This window comes from Eptatretus burgeri, chromosome 3 (assembly GCF_056783735.1).
Source record: "Eptatretus burgeri isolate ZD-2024b chromosome 3, Ebu_testis_v1, whole genome shotgun sequence".
Lineage (NCBI taxonomy): Eukaryota > Metazoa > Chordata > Myxini > Myxiniformes > Myxinidae > Eptatretus > Eptatretus burgeri.
In genome coordinates this window covers 72,125,457-72,146,619 of record NC_140963.1, presented here as the reverse complement: position 1 = coordinate 72,146,619, position 21,163 = coordinate 72,125,457, and the positions used below count along the sequence as shown (strand labels likewise).

The window sequence follows — 21,163 nt, the reverse complement described above, 5'->3', positions numbered from 1 at the left end:
CTACCCCCTGCACCCAAAGCCTCTTCCCCAAAGTTTGTCGGTTGCCACCAACAAACCAGACATAATCTGCCGAACAGAAACTTTCCTCCCCCAAGACGTGTCTGACTCCCAAGTATATGGTGGAGGAGTTGCTCTCTTCATCAAAGACTCTATTCTTCACTCTCCATGCACTGCCCTCACTCCCCCACACCCCCAGGAATACCTCTGGCTACGGCTTCCCCTCAACTCCCACCTCATGTTTATATGTGTACTGTACCGTCCAACTTACAGTGATGACTCCATCTACACCTCACCACAAGAAAACATGGACCAACTTCTATCTTCTCATCCAAACTCTCTCTTCCTCATATGTGGCGACTTCAATTGTCATTATGCCAGTTGGCGAGGTGTGGGTACCTCTCTCACTTGTCATGGCACCTCAGCAAAAGCTTTCTGCGACTCATTGGGACTGACTCAATCAGTCAACTTCGCTACCCGGATCTTAACCAATGGTACTCCATCTCTTCTGGATCTGATATGGACAAATTTCCCTGACAATATCTGCTGCTCTTCCTCCGCTCCAATTGGTTCTTCTGACCACGTCCTTGTCAAAGTGGACATCTCTCTGGCTATTATCAGAGAACCACCTCACTGCCGTCGAGCCTGGCATTTCACTCAAGCTGACTGGCAGGGTCTCCAAGCAGCCCTCAAACTTATAGACTGGTCTCCTATCTCTACTTTCTCCAACATCAACTCATCCTGGGAATTTTTTCAAAGAAACTTGCTCTCCCTCATGCACAGATTTATCCCCTCTCGTCTTCAGTTGTCGTACCCTTCCTCCTGCCCTTGGTTCACTGAAGCTTGTGGTGAGGCAGTTGTCCTGAAACAACTTGCCTTTGCCTCATGGAAAGCAAACCCAACTGAGGGCAATCTCAGTTCCTTCCATAAACCTCGGAACAAGTGTGTATCTACCCTCAGGAGAGCCAGAAAACAACATCTTTCTCATCTCAAGTCTGAACTCTCAAACCTCTCTCCCTCCTCAAAATCCTGGTGGCGTCTAATCAAATCTGTTTCTGATGTATATTCCCCCTCCATCCCCTCCCTTACCTCAAATGGCAGCACCGCTGATACCGCACGTGAAAAAGCTGAATGCCTAAATTCGGTGTTTGCAGCTAAATCTTGTGTCCAACACCCATCACTTTCTCTACCCACCTTACCCAGTCGCACACAACTGTCTATGGACTCTGTGTCCTTTTCTTCTGACAAAGTGGAAAGTTTGCTGTCAAACCTTGACTCAGATTCTGCAACCGGTCCAGACGGCATCAGCCCACGTGTCCTCAAATCCTGCTCTTCTGCTCTTTCTCACCCTCTCTCTGTTCTATTCACCCTCTCATTTGCTCAAGGCCATCTGCCATCTGCTTGGAAATCAGCAAACATCACTGCCCTGCACAAAAAGGTGCAAAAACAGATCCCTGCAACTACAGACCAATCTGCCTTCTCCCAATCATCAGCAAGGTTATGGAATCCATCATCGCTTCAAACATCAAATCCTTCCTCTTCTCCAATGGCTTTATTTCTGATCGTCAATTTGGTTTCAGACCAGGTCATTCTACCCTGGATATGCTGCTTCTGCTCTCCCAACAATGGATGGAAGCCCTCAATGCCAGACAGGAAATCCGAGCTGTATCCCTGGATATATCACGTGCTTTTGAAACAGTCTGGCACCCTGCCCTGCTCACCAAACTCTCTTCCAATGGTATACAAGGACATCTCCACTCATGGCTCGCAGACTTCCTCTCCCGTCACAGCCAACGTGTGGCCCTAAATGGAGTTCTTTCATCCCCCCTTCCTGTCCAGGCTGGATTTCCTCAAGGTAGCATTCTGGGCCTTGTTCTTTTTCTGATTTTCATCAATGATCTCTCCGACTCTCTGGAAAATCCTCTATATCTCTTTGCTGATGACTCCACCCTCTGCCGTATCATCGGTCATCCCTCAGACCGGCAAGCAGCAGCAGCTTCTTCGCTCTCTGCTGATCTGGATAAAATCACAAACTGGTCCAACACGTGCAAGATGTCTTTCAATCCGGACAAATCTCACACTCTCACTATGTCTCTTCGAAAGGACCGTTTAGAACCCCCCCCCCATTCACTTTCTCAACAATCCTCTGAAAGAAGTCCTTTCCTTCAAACTCCTGGGTCTCACTATCTGCCATGACTCTTCCTGGGAAAGCCACATTTCAAACCTCGCCTCCAAAGCCAGTCGCCGACTGGGAATCCTCCGTCGTGCAAGGTCCTTCCTCGGCCCACCTGAGCTCCTGACCACTTACAAAGCTTTTGTCCGCAGCCTGATGGAGTACTGCTCTCCCCTCTGGGCTGGTGCTCCTGCCTCCCACCTTTCTCGGCTTCATGCTGTAGAAACAAAGGCATTTCAGATCATTGGCATCTCCCGCAATGAGGCTGAATCTTTGGGTCTCTCACTCAATCACTGCAGGTTGGTCGGTGGTCTTTCTGTCTTCTGCAGTCTCCTCTCCAGCCTTGCCCCCCCTGCTCTCTCGGCAATTTGTCCCCACCACATTTCAGCAGGGCCATTTCAAGTCCACCAACAACCCCCTTCTGGTAAAACTACCAAAATCACGAATCACTGCTCACCGTCACTCTTTCATTCCTCTTTTTTTCCTGTCTTTGGAATAAACTCCCTCACTCTATTCTTTCCCATTCTTCCCTCCAGGCTTTCAAAACAGCTGTTCACCACCACCTTTTATCATCCCCCATCCAAATCCTCGATCTTTTCTACCCCCGATAATCCACCCAAGCCCACCTCCTTCAAATTCCCTGCTTTCCTTCCTGAAAGTCCCTGTAATGTCCATCTTCTATTCCCCATGTTCCCCGTCCCATCCCTCTCCCTTCCACAGATCTCCAAATGTCTCTGTTCCCCACTATTTTGTCCTTCCCACTCCCTCCCCTCCTGTCTCATGCTACCCTTGATGTGCGTTGTGTGTTAGCTCTCATACGAGCCTCGACAAGGTATACAAAAAGAAAAATGTAAAATATGGTGTTGCACATGTTTTAATTTTGCTTTTAAAATGTCAATTATATCCATGTTGCTAAATAACTTGCTCTTTCATTTTGGGAAAAGCTTAGTTCTCTGTAAGATATGCTTGGGAGAGATCATGGGAAATCAGGCAATTATCATGGAATTTCAGATGGTCAAAATGGGAAGGACCCTGCCACAGTAATGATGTTCCCTTTTGATGATGAGATCAACGTTTTGTTTTGCTATGTATACAGTATTTGGCAAGCATAACAAGTATTAACTTTTTATGCAAAATGGCTGACAAAATCTTGATGTTTTTCTCAGGATATAATTTAATCAGTCAATAGCAAAACCAATCGCATTACTAACTTCAAGTTACAATTTGTTCACAGAAGCAAATGAAGAGTTGAGGAAAAGTGTACTGATTAAACATTATTCAAGTGATTTAAAAGAAAAAATGGTGGGGCCAGATATACCACAGGAGCTTGGAATTAAAGAACTGTAAGAACAGCATCTCAGTGGATATAGTAAAGCTCATTGGTGGAAATGAAAGTGTTCATGAGGTGGTGGTGGACAGCAGACTTTAAATACTGAAGAGAATAATTTGAGACCAGAGTCAGGAAGATAGTTCCACAGGCAATAAAAGAGGGGTCTGAAAGAATGGAGGCGAGCATCGAGTTTTGAATTTAGGAGGATAATGGAAAGGGTTTCTGGCAGAAGGTAAGCATTCTGGAGGGGCAGGGATAGGATAGAAAGGTGCAAGAGCAGGAAAAGCAAAATTGAGCTCATAAAATATATGCAAGGCCACCATCTGGCCTACAGTGTGCAAGGCGGATACCCTGAGACTTGTCTTCCCGATTACTGCTTTGGATTCCAAGCTAACCGGCTGGCATTATGCCCTGAATGGGTCTCCGGGGTTTTATAACCCCCTCCCAAAATAGGTATTTGCTCTTTTCTCCAAACTACACACGCGATTTCGATGAAACTTACCACAACCTTCACCCTTGATGTACCGATGTTTGTTCATGGCATTGAAAAAATTCAGGGTCTGTGGGGGGTTTGAGTGACTGTTGCTCCTGATACAGGTGAGCTTCAGGACAGATGGTCCTATTTTTTGATTAGTGCTCTCTTTTCAAGGGACATCCTGAGTGCTAAGTGAGGTATTACTGTACTGGACTATTTCACTTCCCTGTACAAATCAGCTTCCAGATCATACCATGTCTTCTCCACTACTCTTTGTTGCTTTCTTACTCTGCCCTTACAAGTGCAGCAACTCTACATCCGGTTGTCCTCCTCTCCCCAGCAAGGGAATTCTGTTGGTTCTGGGACTATCCCATTTTTCCCATTGACTTTAATGTTAACTCGGGGAAATACTATTTGACCCTGTCATTAGAATGGAGTAAAAATTTTCTCACAAACATCTCCTACGGTACCAACTTCTCCTTCTCCACCCCCACCTCTTCCGCTCATCCTGCACCAGTTTCTCCATATTAAATTGTTTCTGGGACCAAGCTCTTCCATGAGCCTCGGCTATGCATCAAAACAATTTTTTACCACCCCCCCACTTTTTATTTTACCCCTCACCTTTGACCACCCACCCTCCACCCTCTTTCTCTTACCTATTCATACCCCCACTTGAACAGAGATTCCTTCCCTTTATATGCCTACCTATAGATAAACTTTGGAAGAGTATATACAGCGAAACAAAATCCTGTTTACCCTCCCCCCTCCTTTGTGGTTTATGTCCTTTGTGAAAAATAACTCCTGCAGCACAATCCTTGGCACTTGCTTGTAGAGTTGACAATCCTGTCAAAAAAAAAAAAACTTCTTAAGCCATGTCAGTTGAGTGATGCTGTGGATTGCGGTGTATCAGCTGATACTGAATTAGGCAGTGGGTGGTCTGGTTTAAAATGTATATTTATTTTATTTTTTCAGTCTGCAACTGAGCCGGTTTGCCAAGTTAATGTTTATAGTTATCATCCCAGTTTCAACAGAAAGTTCTTGTTGAGAGATTCTGGGACATTACATTTTGTTTGGAAAACGTGTGCGTAAACCCGGAAGAGGTACTCGGTGTGCTTGCCTTCCCTCCCACCTCTAGCACATGGAGGTGGAAAAGTACTAGGACCATGCCAACATTCTTCTGGAAAGATCGATGTCCCTCCCCACTCTTAATTATATTTAAACTGTAGAAGTGAAGGTTTGGCAAACCCTCATCGACTCATCATATCTGCTGTGATGTTGCTTTACGAAGAAATTCCAACCCAGAGGTAAGTTGGCATGCTTGCCCTGGTCCTCCTGCAATACTGGTCTTTTTGTTATTGCACCTCAAATTGATTAACTATTATTTTTCCCTCCTAGCTTCTTTGACTCAGCGATAGAAGATTCCAGTCTCTCCAATGACATTTTATACGAGTTTTCAATTGAGGACGACTCGCTTTCGTGGGACGATTATGGATCTGAATCAAAACGTGATGTTCTTTCTACTGATGTATATTTCGAACTGAATCGAGTGAATTCGGCCATTCATCATTTTAAGGTGAAGTTTCTTTTATTTTTGAATGTAATGCTATAAAAACAACTCTGTTGTATGAAGATGAAGTAATGTATATCCTCATTTTCACAGGATGACCTTGCAGAATTCATGAACGAAATTGATGTTCTTCGTGAAACTCGGAGTGAGTTCATGGATTTAGTTGAGGACTTTTTGAATGACCTTGACGCAGAAACTGACATGTTTTCACCATTCGTGTCCGAGTTTTCAGTCCCACTCGAAGGACTGCCATCCGACAGGTGCGACCTATTTAATTTAATTTGTAATCTTCAAAACTATCATGTGGTGGGGGGCTATTAAATGATGAATATTAACATTGCCATTAATATTCATCATGGTTTTGGTAAGAATTCTGTCTGTAAAAGCAACTTGTGTGTGTATTTTCAGCTTGACAAACACATTCAAACAGGCATCAGTTTGCACTGTGGTTAAGGATTCCCTCTCCTGGGCCTATGATGGGTGAGTGATTTGTCTGCAAGTATATCTATGCGTAATTACTTGGTTGTACTGGTCGGTTTGCTTTTGCACCCAAAATTAATTAAACACTTTTCCTTCCTTGCTTTGACTCGGCGATGGAAGAAATGGTTCATCTCAACTTTATGGATTGCTGTAAAGAACTTCAGAATAACACATTCACCACCTATGACTCAATTGAGAGTTGGGGAAAGCGTCGACTTCGATATGTTGCTCAAGCAGTGATGTAAATGGTAAGAATTTTGTAAATTGTAAGAATGTAAATGGTAAGAATTCCAAGAGTTCTGTCATTTAATATACAATCCAACCAAGAAATATGTCACCTTACCCATTTATGTGCTCTATTCGCAGGAATAAGACGAGTTTGACACTTGACACTTGATACAACATTCAAACGTGAGGAAGTTTGTCCTGGGGCAACTGCTTCCCTTATGGTCAGAAACTCACTTGACTACATTCCAGTGTTTGAGAAAAGCAGTCAACCATTTGGCAACACACCTTCTTCGCTCACATCAACAAAGCTGTCTCCTCTCCAAACCTGTGAACTTGGCTCCCCCTGGAAGACACTCTATCAGCACACACTTCCATAATATTTGAAGTTGCTAATATGGTCAGAATTTATAAATGTAGATGCATGATATACATTTCTTTTAAAAAGTGAGTATATCTTTATAATTAACTAGCAGGGATACCCGTGCTCCGCACAGGAATCCCGTGGATGACGGCGGGTCTGAAGGAGTATATGTCTCAGTTAATTGTAAAATTGTAGAGGCTGCGACCATTATTTTTTTTTTTCATCACCACTATAATATTATATTTTCCCCACCATGTTTTATATGCAGAAGACTCGAGTTCAAAAATGTTAAGAATTATTGCCGCATCAGATAAAAACCATAATGCCTCAACAATGTGAGGCTGATTTCATGTCATCATTTGCGACTTAATTAATTCTCATTCTCAAGCAAATTCCGTTGGTCCCATGTCAATCGGCTGAACTTGAAAAATTAACGTTACGCAATCAGGTGATGATGTCATAATTCGGAAACCGGGAAGTCGGAAGTCATTGTCTTCAATTGACTGTAGCATTCTTTTTTCATTCTATTGCAAATGGCGTTGGCCCCATGTCAATCGGCTGAACTTGAAAAATTAATGTTACGCAATCAGGTGATGACGTCATAATTCGGAAACCGGGAAGTCAGAAGTCATTGTCTTCAATTGACTGTAGCATTATTTTTTCATTCTATTGCAAATGGCGTTGGCCCCATGTCAATCGGCTGAACTTGAAAATTTAACGTTACGAAATCGGGTGATGACGTCATAATTCGGAAACCGCAAGTCGGAAGTACAATTCTTTTACATCGGGACACTCCCGGGTACATGTTCTGTCAGCATGTGAAGTTTGGTGAGGATCAGTCCAGTACTTTTCGTGTGCATAGGTCACAGACAAACACACACAGACAGACACTTTCAAATATATATATATATATATATATATATATATATATATATATACATATATATACATATATATACATATATATACATATATATACATATATATATACATATATATATATATATATATATATATATATATATATATATATATATATATATATCGCGAGATGCCATTCGTAACTGGGAATACATTAAATTGCGGTGAAGTGATGGTAAGGACTTTTGTATTCCAGGCTTTGGGATGTGTGCAGTAATGTGGGTTAATTTTAATTTATCTCTTACTATAATTCATCGTCTGTCCATCTGTCTGTTCCCAGGAACCGCAAAAACGGCTGAACCGATCGCAACCATTTTTTGGGTGTGTAATCCTGGGACCCCTTGGAGTAAAATAGGCATAAATATAATACCATGACCCCTTGATGCCTCCCGTCGGGAGCGGGTGCTTCTAGTTTACTAAATTGGAAATAAATAACAAAACAAATTGGGGGAAAGTGTGCCCCCACCCTCATCCCACCCCTTCCACTACCTCACCCCTCTCCATGTGTGTGTGGGGAGGGGAAGAGGTAGGATGAGGGTGGGGGCTCATTGGAGGGGTGGGGAGATTTTACATTTTTGAGTACATCAAAATGGTTGTGTTATATCTTCAATGTTATAATCACTTAGTTTGTTTTGAAGTTTAAATGCACTGATAATGTCTTCTTTCTGAAGACCTGCTTTAAAACCTTGTGGGAGCAATTAATACTCAGATTGAAAACTTTACTTCGTGAAATTTATTCACTTCTCATAATCTAAAAAGGTTGGCGAAAGGAGCATCTTTAAGAGTAAATAAGTTTTTCCACATCCGTTTGAACCAACTATTAGACATCTTAATGAATTTGGTATATTTTTGTGGTTGTTAAATTTTATCTTACTTTGTCAGGCAGGAAAAAAAAATCATTCATTTAAATATATTTTGAAAATAAATCACCCAATTTTTTACAAGTTTTATTTGAAACTACAGTTGATCTGAAGTTCAGGTTTGATTTGTAAAAAATCCATTATTTTATTTACATAATATCTTGTGTTGATATTTTCTCTAAAATGACGTCGTGAATAATATATCATTAATCTGTGGAACATCAACCTAATTTTTTTCAATCTCTTTAATTTTTAGGAAAGGTGTATTATCACCCTCATACTTTATATTAATTTCTCTTATCAATCTTGTAATTTTGGGTGTCATTTTGAAATAATTATGATCCTTTATATATTTTTTGAGGTGAGTAATGAGAATACAATCACAGAATATACACTGTTTAATCCCATCCGTAAGCACATTGGACAACTCACAAATTGATTTTACTCAGCAGAGTCTCCTTCGAGTTCCTCAAAACATAAAGTTTCGGGATCTTGTATGTCATTTGGATTTAGCATGTTGTTCATTTATATAGTATGTTTTCTTTTAAAATAATTTCATCCTCTAATAAATCATATTTTCAAATCAGCTTATTTATATGCTTTACCATCCTCATCATCATTATGTATATCAGGGTATTCACTATTATCAGCATCTTCATCTATAAAACTACTTTCATAACTAACATTTGAAGAAAAGTTGTCAGTATCATCGCTGTCTTCTGGACCGAGTTCCTCACCAGCAAATTCATTAAAATCTTCAGATGTGAAATGGCTCATTCATTAAGGAAAAAACTTGTATTATAAATTCTGTATTAACACTTGTATCCATATGGTAAAGTATTAATTCCATTCTCCAATATTTTTTATATATATATATATATATATATATATATATATATATATATATATATATATATATATATATATATATAATCCTGGGACATATATGTATAATATATGTTCATATATATATATATAATCCTGGGACATATATGTATAATATATGTTCATATATATATATATATATATATATATATATATATATATATATATATATATATATATATATATAATCCTAGGACATATATGTATAATATATGTTCATATATATATATATATATATATATATATATATATATATATATATATATACATATATGTTTTTATATATACGTATATATATATATATATATATATATATATATATATATATATATATATATATATATACATATATGTTTTTATATATACGTATATATATATATAAACATTTATATTATATGATTTTTCTAGGACCTATTTATACATATTTTTATCTTTTAAAATAAAATTTTGGTGAAATCTCTTACTGATTTATATTTTATATTTTTGTGTTTAAAATTTTGTTCATATTTCAAAATGAATTCAAAAAGGCTACCAATAAATATTTGTTGGGTTTGTAGTTTATTGAAACACCTTTTCTTCCAACTTTCATCACCATCGAGAATGTTGATGAATAGTATGTTGGGGTTTGGTTCATGGGTTAAATATCTTTGTTGAGTTGAGACAAAGTGATAAACCTCCCTCAGTGTCCTGCTCTGAGCTCCTCCTGAACCACATATCATTTTAAAATTGCAGTAAATTATTTCCATTGTTTTTTTGACATCCATTAAATCTTTTGAAACCTCTCAGCCTGTGTGCTTTATTTACGGTTGTCTTGGCTATTCATTCGACGATACCTTTTTGATACTTTCCAGATTCTTTATGTTTCCCATTTAAATAACCAAGGTTGTGATTTTCTCCACCCTTTGGTTTGGTTTTTGCTTGGCTCTATACTTTTCCAGAGTTTTGAGGTTATTTATATAGAAGTAATTTTGCTTCAACTGATTTTTTAATGGATGAGATATCTGAAATACATCATTTTAAATATAAAGTAGAATAGCACATGGGAGAATTATGCATCGGAAGGATATAAAGGGAAGGAATCTCTGTTCAAATGGGGGTATAAATATGTAAGAGAAAGAGGGTGGAGGGTGGGTGGTCAGGGGTGATGGGGGGGGGGGGTTAAAAAATGAATTAAAAAAATTTGATGCATAGTCAAGGCTCATGGAAGAGTTTGGTCCCAGAAACTATTTAATGCAGGGAAGCTGGTGCAGGATGTGGGGGAGGAGAAGAAGTTTGTGCCGGAGGAGATCTGTTTGCGAGATAAAATTCACTCCTTTTTACTGACAGGGTCAAAGTTTTTCCTTGAGTTAACAGTAAAGTCAGTGGGGGAAATGGGATAGTTCCAGAACCAACAAAATTCCTCTACTTACCCCCCTTCCAAACCTTTGCCTCACCAATTGCCTTTGATACTTTCTTCATCCAGCACACCTGCTTTCATATTCCTTGATTTTTCTGCCCTTGCCTGATGTTCTTCGAGGCAACTCCCATAAACACTGGTGTACTTCCACAATTCCAAACCCTCAACTTCCCTGCTATGCTCTTTGCTCTTTGGCTTCACCTTCAACTTTTATGGAATTTTTTTTGTTGATTCCAAAGTAATCAGGAAATTAAAGATGATGTTCTTCACTTAGATTCGTAGTGGAATGTGATTTAGAAAGTAATGGCTTCGATCGTTGAGCCCATTTGACACGTTTAGTTTCTTTGCACATTCTCTCAAAATATGGGCATTTGTGCACTCGCATGGAGTTCACATCATTTGCTTACATGTTGCCCTTTACTTGTGCATTTATGGACTGTAGGAACCTCATTGCCTGTTCATGGAATCTTGGCATATTTTTAATTTATCTCAGTACAAAAGTTTTTCTGTCTAAGAAGAAGTAAATATAACCAAATTCTTCAGCTTTCAGTATAAATCGCGATCAGGTTCCCATCTCCTTCCTTGTTTGGAATGTCATCAACACGGAAAGTCAACTAACTCTTTGTTTCATTCCTATCCAATACATTTCTCAGCATCATTTTATTGGCTTTCCACCATACACCAATCTGATAGCACTGAGTGGGGATGAAGCCATTTTGTTGTCTTTCAAGAAATGGTTGCACTTAATTTTTCAGGATCTTCCTTCTATTAAAAAGGTAGGAAGATGAAAATAAAAATCACTTTTATTTAACTGTTCTTTGGACTTCCAAACCCCCAACCTTTCTTTATTTATTTATTTTTCTTGAGTGTAATCTTCTTTTCTCGTTACTCATGGAGCTCTTTGTTTTTTTTTCTCATACATATTTGAACCGAAGTTTATGATGATCTCTGACAAAGCTATTAATGCACTCATCTTTTTTTTAACAAATAGAAAATTAATTTCATATTTGGTCTTGGCATTCACAACCCTGAATCTGATGACACACCCCAGCTGACATCTGAAGTTTGTTGCTTTAAAAGATCACAAAGTACAAAAGTTATGTGCATTTATAATGGAAGCTGCTGACCAAGTTCTTGTTGAAATAACATGCATTTGGCTTGTACTCTGGTGATGAAAGGGTGCCATGAGACTCAAAGTTGAGCACGTGTTGGTGATGTAATTTCTCTGGTTCAATTTGTACCTATAACCCCTCATCCAGAAATTATAGCAGTGAAGGGAAAAACAATTAATTGTACTCAGAGTAATAGATATTTGTTGGCCAAATGTTTTTGTGAGATTTGACATGTTTTGGTGAGAACCCTGGTCATGACAATAAATACAATATATATCAAGTCGTTCTGTCTCATAATGAAATCCAGCTTCTGCTTGTCTTATCATTTCAGAAGCTTGTGGCCATGAGTGGGGCTGTTGAGCGATTTGTGAACAGCTTGTGGAGCCTGAAGGAACCATACCAGGCTCAGGATGCACCTGGAAAGGTGGACTGTACACAACATTCCAGCCTTATAAGCAGGCTTCCTGGCTTATCCACTGATGGCCTCATGCAGATGCCGACACGACACTTGGGCCTTGACCTGAATTCCACGTGAGCCATCTTGCTTCCTGCAGTCATTCAACCATTTAAAGATTTTTCTTAGAAACCAGCTGGATGCGATTCTCAGGATTGCTTTTTTTCAATTTATTGTTGGTGGATTCTATGGATTACTCATTTGTACCTTATTTTCTGCTCTATTTCATTGGCAGTGATGTGCAGGCATTAGATGGACGATGCAGCTACAGCGATGGCATTAAAGAACAATATTTTCTGCCCAGTATTTTCTTGTACGACGGGACTATAATGCCAGATCGAGTTGTTAAATGTGAAGAAAATGGCACTGGCACCTATTTCGCTGATGTACGGTGGTGTTTGTTTTTCAATATTGATTCTTTGTTGTCTGCACCTTGCCTTCCACTTCATCTTGTGTGACATGTAATGAAATCACAAACATGATGCATTGATTTAACAATACAATTCAATTACTTTCTGAGCTAAAGGTTTAAAAAATATATAATAATGATAGAACACAATTGACTGATTTGAGTTGTTTTATTGTGCTCTCTATTTTTGGTTGTGGCTTGATGCATTTCAAGTCTTTTAGTATTCAATATTCTTGAAACTGTTGTTGTTTGTTTTTGTATACATAGCTGAGGCTTGTGGAACAGCTAGTACACTGAACGGATCATTATGTAACATTGCAAAAGGAACAGCAGAGAGAGAGAGAGCGAGAGAGGGGTGAAACACCAACAGCAGAGTTTAAGGCCAAGTAGAGGGAGATTTGGACAAACAATGGGTGTGTGGAGGAATTGGGGGTGGGGGTGGGAGGGCTGGAAAGGACAAGATTGATGCAAAAAGAAAAGCTCACAGGAGGGAAAAACTGAGAATTTGGTGAGAATTGGGGTTAAAGTGGGTTGAAAATATCATGGTTTTGGATAGAGGATGATCTGAGATGGTGGTGAGCAGTTGTCTTTGAAGACCTGGAGGGAAGAATGATATTGAAGAGAATGTGGAAATTTGTTCCACAGGCAGGAAAATTTTTCAAAAATAATATTTTTACCTCCACCACCAAAGGTGAAGGAGGTTATGTTTTCACCCTTGTCTGTCTGTTTGTGTGCAGGATATCTCAAAAAGTTGTGGACGGATTCAGACGAAATTTGGTGGACAGGTTGGTTGTGTGACAAGGACGAATTGATTTGATTCTGGTGAAGATCTGCATCTGGATCTGAATACGGGAATTATTTAATTTTTTTAAGTGATTCTTCACCATTGAGAGATGGAGCCAAAAACGATATAGAACTGTTTAGCATGATATTTCAAAAATTTATTGGGTCCGAGATGTTCTCGTGGATCAGGCATGACATGGCAGAGGTATGCGCTCTACCGAGTGCCCTACAAGTTTTTCTGTTTTTTTTTCTCACGAGATGCGATAGAAATCTGTCATCTTGTGGAAAAAAAAATTTACATACGGTTTCTGGTGTTGAGGCCTTCATGTCTTGCATTGAATATTTTGAATACAGACTGACAATAAAGCAGTTACAATTTAGTAAAGTCATCATTATATTGGATACCCATCATGCAAATGTTTTGATCTTCCCTCCATATTAAATTTACCTTATTGTATGTTTCTCTGTTGGCTGTGTTGTTGATTTCCTGAAATTACCTTTATTTAGCCCATTCCTGACAAGATGAGGAATGTCTTTTGGTTGCAAAGATGTTTTTTTCAGATCTGTTAAAACTTAATGCCACCACCTCTATTGTAAAAATAAATAAATAGATTCCCTTTGCAGTTTGAATTTACACTCTTCTCCCAAAACTTGTGTAATGTGCCAGGTTTGAGTAACAGCATTCAGATTTTGTTTTCATCATGAATTAAAATGATTGCACTGCAGCTGTTGGAACCTTTGGTGGCCATGTGATTGTAACACCAATCTTCACATCATACACAAGTTGGTTTGAATGGAATAATGATCTCAAGTCGTATTGAAATTCCATTTGCAAAGCTTTCTTCAATTGGTCATAATAAATCACCCTTGTGGAATGTCTAGGCCCTGCTCAAGCCAGAGACTGACAAGATGTGTATTACAAAGCTACCCGAGAAGGAACACAAAAAGAAAAAAGAGACTTCAGGACAGAGTCCAAGGAAGGTTAGACGGAAACTCAAACCACCAACTAAGGTGTGAGACCTCGGTCTGCCCTGCCCTCCTACCTTTCCAGTCGAGATTGGTCAAGATAAAAACGATTTGACTAAGGAGTTGTGTTTTGCCACACTGTTTGCAGGAACGTATTGATGGTGTCTCAGCAGTTGCTGCAAAAGGCCCAAAGAATTTTGTGTGCACCATATGTCCTGCCGCCTTCCGTACCAATTATCATCTGCAGCGTCATGTTCTCATTCACACTGGTATACCATTTCGGTGAAAATATTTACTTTTATTTGTATGGTTATGCTGCAGTTGGTTAGATCGGGCTTTGAAATAATATTTTTATTATTATAATGACCTGGTGGGCAACCATTGGCTGTGATGACGTTACCAAGCCAAAGTTCCTGCTTTGGCCTGAGTTGCTTACCATTGCTCCAGAAAAAGGAAGCCATTCACATACAGAATTGCACATGAAAAATTTGAGAAATTGAAAGATATATTTGTTTCCAAATTATTTTGTGAGTGGGGGTGGAATTTTAAATATACGGATCATATGTCAAACTGTGCTGTTGTTAAAAAAAAAAAAAAAAATTATGCCTCTGCTGATGAAGTCGCCGGTGGCATTGTTTTTGGGTTATCCATACGTATGTCCATGCTAATTTTCTGTTTTCTCTTCAACCGCTTATCCCATTGACACCAATTTTTCACCATCAGTGCGACTACTCATGCAGAATATTTTAATGATAATTATGATGTCATAGGTCACGTGATGTGGCAGCCATGTTTGAAAAACCAAAAATCGTGGAGCTATGTAGCTCTGAAACTGCTCCATGGGAAAAAAAAAATTGAAACCGCACATATTAAGTACTCCCCATGGGAAACGAGTGTTTTTTTTGATGACATTATAGGTGGCTTTGTTGTGATGTCATAATTGCATATGTCGAACGCTTTATCTGATCAGTATGAAATTTTTTGAGGGTCATCTCGGGCTATATTGTATTTAATTGTATTTAATTAATTAATAACTAAATTAAATAATCGGCAGCCATATTGTATTTAACATTTTAAAAACCTTCAAAAATTTCCAAAATGGCTGACCAGATAGAGGAGAAAAATTTCAGGTATGATCGCCTATCCTCCTTCTGAACAGCTTGACAGATCCTGGGGAAACTACACCCACATTCCACAAGCCTTGGGGATACGAGGGTGTTCACAAATAATTAATTGGTAACATGGTCTGGCAACCATATTTGATTGAACGAAAATCAAAAATATATATATTTCTCTTGAATTGCTTCATCAATCGCCGTGAAACGTAATAATTATGATCGAGTAGTCATGGGAAATATAGGTTTTAAATTTCAACCTGATTGGATGCATGGTCTGGCAGCCAGAATTATTTGCTATTTTGAACCTGGGCTCAGGGATTTAAATCAAACTTGGTACATGTATAATGATGTAATAATGTGGGCAGAGGCATATCTTTGGATGTCGAAACATCGAAGAGTGCCCTTCCAGTTGTTTTTAAATGGCTATAATAAAATGTGTTTGGTGGTGAAGAGAAAATTTGTTCCATTGCTTTGGGTTTTTTCTTCATCAGACATTCATGTTAAGAAGTGTTCACTGATGTTTGAAGTTGTTTGTTCTTTCATTGCAGGGGAGAAACCTTTTCAATGCAGACAATGCAATATGCGGTTTATTCAAAAGTATCTCCTTCAGCGGCATGAGAGAATCCACAGCGGTACGGACACTAGAACAGTGTCAGGGACTATTCATGTTGTACCCAGCAAATGCACTGCCATTCTGAGTTTACGGCAGCTTAACATTATTCCCTTATCTGAGATCATCCTTTATCATTATTATTATTATTATTACTAATATTATTTTTCTGTTGAATGCTCAGCTTAAGCCTGGTGTTGGCTTAGTGGTTAGGGTGGCGGCTTGGGATCCCAGGATCCTGAGTTCAAGCCCCGCTGGCTGCTGAATTAACACCAGGGGGTTGACTCAGCCTGTCATCCATCTGAGGTCGGCGAAGTGAGTACCAGTGTACTGGTCCTGGTGTATGCCCCGGTTAGAATAGGTGTACCATATCCCTGTGTGTCGTAAGAGGCGACCAGGGTTGGCGTCAGGAAGGGCATCCGGCCATAAAAAAAAACATTGCCTCAAGAAAAAGCCTAACCCCTGCACAGCAGGGAAAAATGGCTGTAAAAACGGTCATGTTGAATGCTCAGCTTGTCAAATTATTTTTGCAGTGGCAGCTCTTTTGACCATAAGTTATTATTTTTTTAATTTATTCATTCAACAGTCGAGGATAAAGGAGGAGCAACGCAACAAAGAGCAGCAGGTTTAAAAGTATCAATTGATATGGGAGTTCAGGGGAGTGGGCAGTTGGGTGGTGGACATGCAAAAAGAGGAATAATAAAAACGAACAATGTCCCGGAGAGGAACAGAATGTGAAAGAATTGGCGTATGTTGAAGAGATTGTAGATATACAAGTGTGAACACATGAGGTAGTGAAGGAGAATGCATTTTCAAAACTGAGTGAGGATGACAAGACCGGCCCAGGCAGCCAATTGCACAAGTGGATAAATAAGTGCAGGTGGGCAACCAGGCTGAACTTTGGGATGGTGAGCAGTTGAGTGTTTGTGGACGTATGTGTGCAACTTGGGATGTAAGCTTGTATAAAATTAAGAGCTGATCAACTTGCCATTGGTGGGACAGAGACAGTCCTTGGGAATCCGCCTTGCGATTCCAGTTTTGCGGAAATACACTTTTCTGACTGCCTGAAGAGGATCAAGGTGGGAAGCAGGAGTATGAGCCTAGAGTGGGGTGGGAGGGAGACAATCCATGGAGCCACATATGAAAGGCTTGCGCACCAAGACCAGCTCTGTGCAGCTGAGGAATGCCTTTGCTATGGAAAACTCCCAGATGGCAACTGGCCTTTGTTGCTAGTTTGGTGACATGATCCTTGCATGGTAGTTATTGAGGTCCCAAGCATTGCACCTCTTCTCACAGAAGTGGATTGGATAGTTTGCCAATCCTTTTGGAGAGACGGTGTGAAAGTATGTGACTTGCCGGTATTGAACATAATGTTCCAGATGGCTCACTGGCAACTCTTCTTGTCCAAGGTCTGACGAAAGGGATTCTATAGCGGCCAGCCATTTGCAAGAGCGATGTCATTCTATACGAGGTGGCCAAAAGCAAAATGGCAGTTTGTTTTCAAGAGAACCAGACAGATTATTGATAATAGATCAAGAGTAATGCACGTCCAAAGATTGCCTTGTGGTATCCCAGCCTGAAGGGAAACATAATGGGAAATGACACCATCAAGGACCACTCATTGTTTGCATTCACATTGGAAATTAGACAGCCACTTGAGTTGGAACAGAGCAGTTCCATTGAAATAGTTTCAGTCATGTTCTTTGACTTGTATTCCCATTTGCCATTCAATGTCTCTGTCATCTTGAAACCAATGCAGCTTGGAGGAGAAAAACGAGTCGCTGGTGCATTGATGTAATATTTTGAGCTTTTGCCGAGATTACTAACTTTATGGAAACTGATTGTCATTGCTGTCATATGACAATTTTTCATTTCAGGAGAGAAACCATTTGCGTGCGGAGAGTGTGGAATGCGCTTCATACAAAAATACCACTTGGAAAGGCACAAGAGGACACACAGTGGAGAAAAACCTTACATTTGTGAATACTGTAATCAGGTAAAATATCTCTGCATATATTTTAAAAAAGAAGTCTGCAAGCATTGAATGATCTATGTATGTGTTTTTTTTTTAATGTCCATATTCTTGACTTTGACCTGCTTTCTTTGTGTATCTTTCAGTATTATTCCCGCACAGACCAGCTGGCCAAGCACAAGCGAATGTGCCATGAAGGTGCATTTGACACAAAAGTAGCAGAGGGTGAAACAGAGCTACATTCACTGCAGTATGCCAATGTACAGATGGTACCTTCTGACATTGGCATCCAAAAGAGCTGGCGGCGCAAGATAGGGCTGTCACAGCGCACTTCTCGTCCTCGTCCAAACAGCAACTCACAGATAAAGAAGGAAGTTTCATCAGTTGAATGTACAGTGGAAAACTGTGCTCTTGACAAATGGCAAAATGGTAATGCTGGCAGCGACGATTGCAAGGTTGCAGTGGATATGACCTCAGCTGAAGCAACGTGTCCTGTTGGGAGTGAGTTGTTGATACCTCAGCTACCGCTTAAGAGGTTCACTGAGGGTCAGATGCATAGTGCATCATCTGCGCTCAGGAGAAATGGAAATGTAATTGGAGGTAAAAGCAAGGGGACGGTGCATTTACCACAAGATTCAAAGGTCCATGGTGACACTTGTGAAACAAAATTGCCTCAGGTGCATGATAAGAGTGTCGAAGTCGAAGCGAGCAGAACAGCATGCAGTGATGCCATGCATTTCCTTAAGAAGCGGCGCTATCTGCAGGCAGCAACAGGAACAGTGTTAAATGGAGGACCGGAGACATGTACTATGCAGCATGTGTCGCCTGTACAAGCGACAAACCAATCCAGGACGCCTGTCCAAGAAACCGGCCTGACCTTAGACACTACAGCCACCTTTCCGGATGCTAAGTGCGATGTAGACAAGTCTGGGTCTGGCATCCCTGATGAGGTGCTGCAGACAATTCTCGATCACTGTTTCATTAAGGAAGATATTAATTTTGGGATTGTGGGTGCACACTTGGTTCCACAAGGGATGGGGCTTGAATTTCTTCCTTGTACAGAGCCTGTTGATGTCACCTCTCAATCCTCTTCTCCAGGGAAAGCAGCCACTCTGCACGAGTATTATAAATACTTGCAACAAGCTCTTGAGCGTAGTAGTAAGAACGATCATTTGTACCCGCCGTCGTCGTCATTGTTGTCAGCGTCACCACGTCCACCTTTACCTGCAGATTACACCCCCTTGCTGTTTCCAAGTTCTGATTCCCTCCAGTCAACACTTCCACATCCCTCTGCTGCTGACCTTGCGCTATACTGGGCTCCCACAAAGCCTCAGGGATTTTCATTTGGCTTCAAGCCTCCCACATTTTCTCTCCCCGACAGTACCCGGGAGATCAGCTCTTTAACTCAGGACACAATGGACATCAGCGGAGCAAGTAAGAAAGCAGATGAGGTTCAGTGCTGTGCTTTTGATGATCTTGAAGGGATGCTTCCCCATGCTTTCCCCTTGACTGGGATTGGGAACATGCATGCAGCTCAGCAACCATTTCCAGCCAAAGCAAAAACTCCCTGCAACATTCTACCTTATTGAGTGAGATTGCGTCGAGCACCGTTTAGGGTTAAAACTCAGATATGTAGAGGACGTTTTGCCTCAATCTGGCAGTATTTAAGATGTGGAGATTCGATGCAAAGGAGTGTTTTTTTTTTAATTATTATTAATATTATTATGAAATTCCATTATGCAAAATGTCACATGTAGAGGTATTTTAAGAGCAAGCAAAAGCCTGTGAACTTGCACACAAGATGGAAGGATATTTCATTCTTTGCGTGCACACACACACACACACACACACACACACACACACACACACACACACACACACACACACACACACACACACACACACACACACACACACACACACACTGTGCAGTATACCTTTTTAAAAGCTGGGGGAAAGTACTCTGGTTTTCCTTATTTTATTCTTATTGTAACTTTTTAAATAGTTGTTTACATTGGATTGGCCTGTAACTTTTGGTGCCGTTGAATTATTTGCTGGGAATAGCTGGCCATGTTGGCTTTCCCAACACGTGGAATATTCACAGGGTTTTGTTCTTTATGAAGGATGGCTGTTTACTGTTACTCATTTGCTCGAATTACGAGTTTACATCAACTGGCCCGTATTTTGAAAGTGTTTTATTGACTTTTATATTTTTTAATCTTGCAATGAATCATTTTTTTGTTCAACTGCCTCATTTAATTTTCTTTTAAACATAACTGCACGTTTTTGTTGCATACCAACGTGTAGTATGCTGGTGCCTTATTTAAATTATCAAAATACACTGACTTTGGATATCTTGTGTGCAAGCTGAAGTGGTAATTTAAACCGTTGTTCTTTATTTTTGAAACTTGCAGGTTGGAAATAGTTTTGAACGCTTTCCAAAGGGGTTGTGTGAACACTGAACTATGCATGAGGTCACTGGGTTAAACCCCAAATGATTGTTTTGAGGTAACTTGCATTAAATTGGAATTGAACTTTCTTGTTGTGTAGCACACGACTTTTTAAAAAATTTTCTGTTTTTAAGCAAAAATTGTTATTTTTATGCTTGTCTTGTACTTATCATGGTCTTCCACTGACAACTTTTGCAGCATTTGTATTTGTGTAACTTGACTCCATTCCTCAGAATTCCAAGGATTCCCCTCTTCCACTTGACAGTCAAGAACATTATGGTTTTGCCTCAGGGTTAACTTTCCTATCTTATGAAATGCATTCTACTTGATCATTGCAAATGTTTCGATTAAACACTTGGTGAGATTATAATTGGGGTTTTAATGACCACAAAAAGATGCACACACCAACGATCTAATAGATACTTTGCGTGTGTTCTGTGGTGAGACATCAGGCAGCGCTGCATGACCATTTAAATGTGTGGTGCCTTGTTTTCTATCTTTATTGATTGCTCTGTTCTTAATACACCTGCCATTGTGAACACCAAGTCTGGGTTTCTGCTGTTTGTGTAAACTCCCAAAATTTGTTTTGTGTGTGTGTGCTCCTAAAATTGTAAAA

The 21,163-nt window shown here is 39.9% G+C and overlaps 1 protein-coding gene across 10 annotated transcripts in view; it reads left to right on the top strand.

Moving 5' to 3' along the window:
- The window catches only part of LOC147030167 (zinc finger protein 148-like), a 53,997-nt gene extending 33,362 nt beyond the window's left edge, over window positions 1-20,635 (top strand). For 4 of the 10 annotated variants that reach the window (XM_085873945.1, XM_085873946.1, XM_085873941.1 and 1 more), the window contains 8 exons: window positions 12,117-12,316; window positions 12,475-12,625; window positions 13,386-13,433; window positions 14,314-14,442; window positions 14,546-14,666; window positions 16,064-16,147; window positions 18,003-18,121; window positions 18,244-20,635. In XM_085873945.1, coding sequence (XP_085730071.1) covers window positions 12,129-12,316; window positions 12,475-12,625; window positions 13,386-13,433; window positions 14,314-14,442; window positions 14,546-14,666; window positions 16,064-16,147; window positions 18,003-18,121; window positions 18,244-19,686 — 2,283 coding nt within the window. In that variant the 5' untranslated portion in view covers window positions 12,117-12,128 and the 3' untranslated portion in view covers window positions 19,687-20,635. Of the gene's footprint in view, window positions 1-2,144; window positions 5,280-5,370; window positions 6,023-7,671; window positions 7,854-12,116; window positions 12,317-12,474; window positions 12,626-13,385; window positions 13,434-14,313; window positions 14,443-14,545; window positions 14,667-16,063; window positions 16,148-18,002; window positions 18,122-18,243 lie in introns of those variants that run through there. The other 6 variants (XM_085873950.1, XM_085873947.1, XM_085873948.1 and 3 more) reach the window with 6 other exon arrangements.
- The last annotated feature ends 528 nt before the right edge of the window (window positions 20,636-21,163 follow it).